Source organism: Aythya fuligula, chromosome 12 (genome assembly GCF_009819795.1).
Source record: "Aythya fuligula isolate bAytFul2 chromosome 12, bAytFul2.pri, whole genome shotgun sequence".
Lineage (NCBI taxonomy): Eukaryota > Metazoa > Chordata > Aves > Anseriformes > Anatidae > Aythya > Aythya fuligula.
The window spans coordinates 19,305,979-19,314,884 of NC_045570.1; the positions used below are offsets into that span (position 1 = coordinate 19,305,979).

Genomic DNA, 8,906 nt, shown 5'->3' on the forward strand with positions numbered 1-8,906 from the left:
ATTTATCAGCCTTAGAAGTATCAGAGATCTAATCTTTCACATTAAATGACATGCAGTTTATATGACCGTAAGCTACTTAAGTAACCCACAGCCTCAAAACCACTAATTAAGCTACCTGCAAATTCTTACACCTAGGGAGCACTGGGTGTTTTGCAGTGAACATAAAATAAGCCACACCAACGACAAACTGCTTGACCCATCTTGCTACAGGAAGACTTCCTTGTAATGAATTCTCACACTTTTATTTGACAACCTTAATTAAGCATCCGTGATGTCTTGTGGAATATGCCTCGCATACCAACTGACTGTAGATTACAATCTTGATTTCAGAAAATACCTTTTTGAAGTTAAATTCTACTTACCACCCACCTTGTTTTCTTCAGCACATTAAGAGGAACAAAATTCCCTCTTCCAACCATATTTTTTCTTTCAAGACTGTGATTTATTCAGATTATCTTAATGCCTAGGAATTCAGTTTCTGCATTCCATGGTGGCAAATACTGAACAACACATAATTTATTCAACTGTTCAATACCAGTAACACCTGGAGGGGAAACAAGTAACTTTGTATTTCTCCTCTTATGAGAAACCATACAATCAATTACATTTTATGTTGACACTCAAACTTTTTGCAAAGAATACAGCTGGTACTGTTTTAGATGGCTGGGCTTTGCTTGCGTAAGTCATCAACTGTTCAGGGCCCCAAATTCCCCCATTGCTTCTCAAACCATGCTTTCCCTTTCAGATAACTTATTAACGTATGCTCTAGAGTGTATGACCAGATTTCCTATGCTAAAGCTCCTGAAAAAAAGAACCAACAAAAAACACAGTCACTGGGTAGGGGCATGCTTGGGACAACCACGTAGCAAGCGGCTTGTTAGCCCGTGGTAGCTTTGTGTGATTTGCTTAGTCCTTGGACCAGATTTACTTCGTTTATTGTTCCCATTTCATGATGTGGTTTTGGCACCAGACAGCAGGAAAGCTAACTCCAGAAATCAAAGTTGCAGAGAACTAACTTGCTGAAGGCAATGCGCGATGAACTAACCTTTTAAAGCAGAGGAGACAAAGAAAGATTTAACCCAAAGCATAAACAAACTAGTAGCCAGGGGTGGTGGGAGTAAAGCTTGAAGAAGAAACACATGGAAATGACGCAGATTTGTCGAACCAGCAACTCTTTCTTTGGCGTTTCAAGGTAAAGGGTCAAGAACAAATTCTGCTTCAGGAAAACTACTAATTGCTAGCATAAGAAAGCTGCAGAAACTTAAACTATTTATTAGAGAAGAAAAAGTGGGAAGGAGAGCTGGCATCAAGAAGTGTCATGATGCAATCCGCCCTGTCTCTGAAGAGATCTTGCTGCAGGCAACTCTACTTTACGCTTGTATTTATTTTCTGACCAGTAAAATGGGAACAGAGACACCTGAACCAAGCTCTTTTGGCAGAGTTCCTGCAGATGAAAAGTAGATTATTCTTGATTATGTTGTTAATTATTGTACAGTTTGCTGCCCTGCTGTTGCTTATGTTATTGTATCTGCTGGCTAGTCATATACAGTATCTATCAAAAGACTTGGTCCCTTGTGTATGAAGACATTTACAGATAATATATTTTCCCGCAAAGACCACGTGCTACAACTTGTGAATGCCTGCGATCCTCAGAGGGTGAAGGACTCTAATACAATCTCCCTTTGGACAGCACAAACGGGCTTCTCTTCACAACCTCAGAAAATAAAAATCACACGACTAACTTCCCACACCAAATAAATGTTTTATATAAATAAATAAATAAATAGAATAGCTCCTCTCTGAATGTTTATTTACAATGGCACAGCAACTACCAGTGGAGTGGAACACCGACTGGCTAGGAAATAAGGGAAGAAAGGCAGAAAATCATCCAGATTTTAAAGAATGGGGGATCTGGATGGGGTGACTTTGCAGTTGCCAGAGGAACACAAAATGGGGCTTCACTGGCAAAGCCCCAGACCTCAAGATACCAGAGAAAAGATGAGAGCTGCAGCAGCACGTGGCACAGCAGAGACACGAGCAGCCGTTAAGTTCATTGTGGCACGAATGAACTCCTCTGTGAGGCACCCGCTCACAGGAATTAACATTTGCTAGCAAAAAAGAAAGCAATAACCCCAGTTTCCAAGCATGGTGTCCGTGCACATGGAGCTGAGAAATGCCTCAAAAGCGGTGCAGCAAACAGCTGGGTGGTGCAGCACAGGCCACATTCAGCACCAACTGCTGGCAGCAGATAATTCCCCGGCCCCAGCAGCTCCCACCCCAACCCACACACAGCAGCCCCGAAGTGCTGGGGGCAGCAGAAATCCCATCCCAGCGCACGCACCGAACCCACACCACATTTATCGTGTGCGCTTGCTGCATGTCCCAAATCACAGGGGCTCCCTAGGCCAAAATCGCCAGCTAGGGAATCCTCGTGCTTGAATTATTTGGGATGGTGCCGTGCTTTCCACTCGCATCATTCAAAACCGAGCCAAAAAACGTGGCTGCAACCAGCACGGGGACAGAGCCAGCTGCTGTGGCTAGGTTTTGCTGTATGCAAGGAGGAAATTGGTGAGCAAGGAGACACGTGGGGTCGTGCAGCAGGAGAGCGGCTACTTACGGACACACAGACAAGCCACCAGCTTGGCAGCATCGTCGGGCACCGGGCAGGTGGGGAAGATGGGCTTGAGCAGGTAGGTGGCGAAGACCAGGGCCACGATGTACTGCGAGGAGGGCCGGATGATGAGCAGCTCTATCCAGAGCTTGAGGAAGGCGGGCAGCGAGCCGTACACCTCCAGCATGTAGGCATAGTCCCCGCCGGATTTGGTGATGGTGGTGCCCAGCTCGGCGTAGCAGAGAGCCCCCACGATGGAGAACGCCCCGCAGACGGCCCACACCACCAGAGACAAGCCCGGCGAGCCGGCCTGCCGCAGCACACCGGTGGGGGTGACGAAGATGCCGGAGCCGATGATGGTGCCCACGATGATGGCCACGCCGTTGAGCAGCGTGATGGAGCGCTGCAGGGCCACCCCTTCCCCTTCTCCCTCAGCCTCAGCGGCGGGCGGCGAGGGCGAGCGGGCGCAGCCGTTCTCCTGCGCCCCTCCGCCCGCCGCCTCCAGCATCTTCTCCATCGCTTGCTTCTCCTCCTCCTGTGCCAGCGAGGAAGCCGAGCCCGCCGGGCTCCTCTTCTTCACCGTGCTGCCGGTGCCGGCGGGGCCGCCGCTGCCCGACATGGCGGCGGGGCGCGGAGCGGGGCGCGGAGCGGAGCGGGGCGGGCGCGGCCGGGCGCTGGGGCCGCCACCATGCAGCCGCCCCTTTTGTGCCCTGTGAGGCGCCGAGGGGGGCGGCGAGCGGGGAGGGACTCTCGTACGAGGCGGGGAAGCCGCCCGCAGGACGGCCTCCTCGCCGAGGGGAGGAGGAGAGGAGGAGGAGGAGGATGGAGGGGAGGCGGCGGTGGTGCCGCCGCCCGCCGGGTGCCTCACGCACAGCGGGGCTCGGTGCCAGGAATTCGGCAAAATTCGCGTCTCCCCCTGCCTCTGCTGCCGGTGTAAAGCCTTGTCCACACGGACACCGAGCCAGGGCCTGCTGCTGTGTCACTCTCCTTTCTGCAGAGGCACTGCAGAAAGCTGCCTGCCATTTCTCATCGATCACCTGAAAGACCATATATATATTTTTAAAGCCAACCTGGCAAGCACGCAGGCAGAACAAGCAACCTCCATGCCCCTGTCTCACTGAATTGCCTCGTGAATGTCCTTGGATGCAAGTTCACAACAGTGCCTGAGGAACACATTCTTTAACAAATGCCTCTTGTCCTTCTAGGATAGGAGATACGGGCAAAAAGCCTGGAAGCTTGGACTCTGCGCAACAAAAGCTGCCCTTGAGAGCTGGACACGGTACCTTTGAGGAGCTGTAGCTCAGCAAGCGAGTCCCGGTGTCCTACAAGAAGTCGTGCCCAAGCTCCCAAACCCAAGGCCGGTGTCCTTCTTGCCCGTACCACACTCCTCCTTGCAAGTTTGACACCCATCAGCATAGGCACTAGGGTGGGTCAGTAAGTTTTCTGGAAGACACCTCAGAAACGTGAGATCTGTATTTTTGGGAAAAAAAGCAACACTTTAGTAATGCTTGCAGGTAACTTGCACAGGTACTTGGCATCATGACCCCTTTCGATCCTCAAGCAGCATCCCGAAGCACTTATCAGAAGCTGACACCTACTGGCTGCTCACCACAACTGCATAAGGACCCAGGCGCTCCTCGATTTATGTAAGCATCCCTATTTAGGGAGAAAGCATAGACAAAAATTGCATCTGCACCGAGCACATTGTTCTAGTTTTCAAAGAGAAATGGGATCCCGAAGAGATCGTATAGATTATGAAAAGTAATAATAAATAATAATAATAAAAAAAAAAAACAACAACAAAAAAAAAACCACAGCAATACACTGTGGACAAAATCACACAATTTTCCTGAAATCACAAGTATTTTTTTCAGCTTACTAGCTTAACATTAGCCCTGTCATTCAGGCTATATGATTGCAATCTAAACGAATTATTTTACAAAGTAAGATTTACCAACATTTACTTGTCATCGTATCTCATTTATCCTAGGCAAAACATTCATAGGCCTATACAGTTAGGAAAAAAACAAGTGCCTACTACATACAGGATTGCCTGGGTGTTAGCCTCGCTACACGAGGATCCAGCAGACAAGACTGGAACTGGAGCAAGATGCGTGCTCCAAATTTAGCTGCACTCTTGAGTGAACAAAATCATTCAAGAGATTTACTTCACCAGTGCTCTAGACCAGGTTCTTACCTGAAGACAAATAACTCAGCTGCTTGCCAATAGGTATTTTACTCCTGATATTACAGCTAAGTCAGAGAAATTTCCACTAGCTTTTGCAACAATGGGACCAAGTTATCTTTTTCTCTCTGCATCCAATTCTTCCAAAATGGGAATTTATTAACAGCCTGGCAGCCAAGAATTTGCAGGCTTCAGGCTCAGTTTTGCCATCATTTCTGTTTGGAAATCCCGGGATCAGGAAGCAGTGGAGTAGTAGCACAATTGCCACTGAACCACCACATTTGAAGTCAACACATACCTGACTCTACTGCATAGTAACCAGAGTTAATTCTGCAACTGTTTCTCCATCACAGTTGCGGTGTTAGGGTGTGTTCAGTTAGCGCTTTACATCTTCAAAGCGCTTCACAAGTGCTAAGTAGTAGTATTATCAGTTCTAACTGCAAACATTAAATCTCTTCAGGCCCTCAAGTCATCCTGCACAATCTTTGAAGATGATTTGATTATACAATCAGTTCTCCATATGCTAATACTCAGGTACTTCAGGTCTGTCACATCAAAAAGAAAGTCAGTAAAAATTATTTGTCAGAAAGGCAAATAACTACCAACACCAGAAGTAAATTGGTCATTTGTTAGAATTAATGTGCATGTTGTTAACCATTTATCAGGAGACCTGCCTTGATCAAAATAAGACAGCCTACTGGAACCAAATAAGCTACTTCTTTAACCAATTGCTCAAGCTGCTATGCTACTGCAAGAGCATCTAAGCTTTTTTTTTTTTTTTTTTTTTTTTTCCAGGTAAAGAAGTGGTGTTAGCTTTTTGAACCCTTAAATAGTATTAGTGGAGTTGGCATTACTCTTAACCTGTGCCAATCTTTCTTCCTACTGAAATGGCTTGCCTACCACAGTTTTGGAGTCCTTACATAGAAGTATTGTCTGCAACTATTTTTAGGGTTGAATTCCTTAACCAGGAACACAGCCTCCTAACTCTTCTATCAGAAGTGGAAACTTATTTGAATAAATTCAGCTTAGCATAACATATCTGTATGACACCTAGACCCTAAGCCTGGCTAGCTGTGAGTCAGGTAGATGAATTAATACTTGTTTTACTTGATGAGTCAATTATCACTAGTAAAATTCATTTTAATTTTTTTAAAGGTTATTCAAGAACATTCTTAAATCTAATGGTAGAAGCACTACAAAAAACACTAAATGTGAAACTCTGAGTTATATCACACATCAGACCACTCAGTTTTATCAACGCTAATTACACAACAGAGAAAGAAAATTCACTGACAGTTTCTTTAGGTCGAGTTTAATACTAAATATCAAACAAGGTAGCTTAGTAAAGAGCTTAGAAAGTTGCAATCCTATTTTAGACAGCATGTTGCATCTAGCTGAATGTAACAAACAATTAGATATCCTTTCCTCAGTGCAGCTGCAACACAGAGGTCATTGTTCTTTCATTGCAACTACAATACGGTTCAGCAGGCTGTCACAGACTGAAGTATCACCATGTCTGACATCTGATTAGACTCCGCTCATAATGAACTGGCTCATTCTGAAGGATGAATTATATTATTTTCTTGACAGAAAATCTACTTTCTAGCTTGGAGAGCTTAGTTACACAATGAAATAGAGACACAGGTTTCTCTGTTTCTTTATTGCATAGTTGCACACTAATTTAACAGTTTAAAAACACAGCAGCTACAAGTTTCTTTCCATCAAGTAAAAACTGAAAAGAAAGGCCTGTATCCTAGGAGAATAAAAAGCATTCTCCGTTACATATATTGGCCACAAAGACAATTATTTTAGTCAATTATGATTAGGTAGATTACATACATTAAAATATACAATGTAATAACTGCCATGAAAACTAGATACACAAAGGAAAGAAAAAGTAGAGATGTGCCAACACGTACAAGTTAAGACATTCAAAATTAAGGCATTCAAATTTTAAAACAAACACTATTGACTATGAAGTTGAACAGACCAAGGGACCCTCCTTCAAAAGTATGCAACGTACAATTCCAGTACATTAAAACCCAGCAAACTTTTGCGAGATCAAAGCAACCTTAATTTCTACAGCTTTCACAGCCAAAAGATACACTCCTGTCAGACTTGCAGTAAGAATACCGATGCAAGCCATCCAGAACAGAAGACAACAAAAGACTGCTTGCACGTACGTGTTGGTTTGTACCTGAAGTGCACTGGTGCAAAAGTTCTTGAATGTAGGAATGTGGATCAAATATCCAATGCCAATTAAAATCATTCCATCTATGAAGTTGCTAAGAACAAGATTTCTATTAGGAGCAGTACTTAAATACTGAAAGGAGGTTTGACCAACACAGACCTATGCTCAAAAGCCTTCTACTCGCATTTCAACAAGCCCTCCTCAAAATGATTTCCTCTACAGTCTTTAATTCATAATACTTATTGCCACAGGAATGTCTCCCAGTACAGTATTAAGTAACAGAAGCGATTACTATTGCAATGACAAATACAATCATCTGTTTTGACCCTTCTCTATTGTACCATCTAACAGGAGAGCCTGAAGATTCCTACGCAGACACCTGTCAAACAGTTTAACTCAGTTGTGCAAAGTCACTACAAATATTAGCTAACATCCACTGATTCAACCAAATTGTTATTCCCCATACATGACTGGAAGAATAAGGCAAAAGAATTATATCCCATCTACAATTTTGTATACACGTGCATGCACGCAGAATTATTCTCCTTGAAGTTAGCATTCACAAGGGCAATACAGTCATTGTAACATAAAAGTTTAGGAAAAAGATACAAACATAAGAAAAACAACTAAAAAAACAAACAAAAAAGATGAAGGAAACCTTCTCTTTTCATTACTGGTCTGCTAATTTCAACAAGAATCTGCACTGCAGCAGTGATACTGTCCATCTGTACCGGAGATTCTAAACCACTAACATGTCAATGCAAGACCTACTCATTAAGCAGCCCAGTAACTGTAACAGAAAATCCCTATAACACTTATTTTTGTAACACAGTCCAGTTAAATTTTTCTATGCTGACCTCATTTCCATACATATTCAAAACTCAGTGCTGAAACTGAAGTTGATTCATTTTATATCAGAATATTTAGATGTGATTTTATATAAATATATGGAGTATAAGTTAACTGTATGACTAGATAATATACCTATTAGCTAACAAAACTTCCATGACAATACTTTAACAAAATAAGTAAACTTCTACGAGAATTTTCTGTCTTAGATCATTGACAACAGAGTATTCAACAACATCTCAGACATCAGCATGGTGGTTAACATGCTAAAGAGATTTACCCAAATAGGAAGGAAATTTCCTTCAATGGAGCAAACATGACCAGTAAGAACTTAGTTGAATATGAGCATGCTACAGCATAACAAAACATCTGAAAATTAAACATTTATCCACGGTAGTTCCCTAAGAACAAAATGTGCATTTTGCATTGACATACTGGCCAGCAAAGCTGTGTTAGCTGGTGAAACAAGCTCAGCAGATCAGATGAAAAACTTTGTCAAAATTACCAAGGCAACTACAAAACTTTGAGCAATTGCATGAAGTTTTTTAAAAAAGAGCCATTCCCTTGTGATAGGGAGGGTCTGACTGTTTTTAAGGACTTAAACTAATAACCACAAGAAAAGAATTCCTCATAAGGGAGTTTATGTACTAATTCAGAGATGCTGTCTTAACTTGCAACTTTAAGCACGGTAGATTTTCATGTATGTTTTTAGCTGGTAGTTCAAATGATCCAAATTAGGCCAGGTTGTTCCCTTTATAATCCCAACGGTTTTCCTCCACCAGTAAAGCAAATAGTAGGTTTCTCACTGATCTCACAGAGCTTATTTCAGTTCCCTTTACTGTATCCGCCTCAATATTTATAAGGCAGCAGTTCTAAAGATTTTGGTTGATGCAGGCTACATATATCTAGCTTAGTGCTGTTGAGTCACCTGCATTTTTAAATGTAAAGGTTAGGAAAAAAATACAAAGTCATCTTAACTGCTAATAATGGGAAACAAAAATCTCAAATACATACAAGATTATTTGCAAGGCAGCCAGTTCTTGATCACTGCCATTTTTCCAAGGGGTCCT

The 8,906-nt window shown here is 43.1% G+C and overlaps 1 protein-coding gene across 1 annotated transcript in view; it reads right to left on the reverse strand.

Moving 5' to 3' along the window:
* The window catches only part of SLC7A5 (solute carrier family 7 member 5), a 39,705-nt gene extending 36,372 nt beyond the window's left edge, over positions 1–3,333 (reverse strand). The window contains exon 1 of the mRNA XM_032195361.1: positions 2,618–3,333. Coding sequence (XP_032051252.1) covers positions 2,618–3,230 — 613 coding nt within the window. The 5' untranslated portion in view covers positions 3,231–3,333. The remainder of the gene's footprint in view (positions 1–2,617) is intronic.
* Between the last annotated feature and the right edge of the window lie 5,573 nt (positions 3,334–8,906).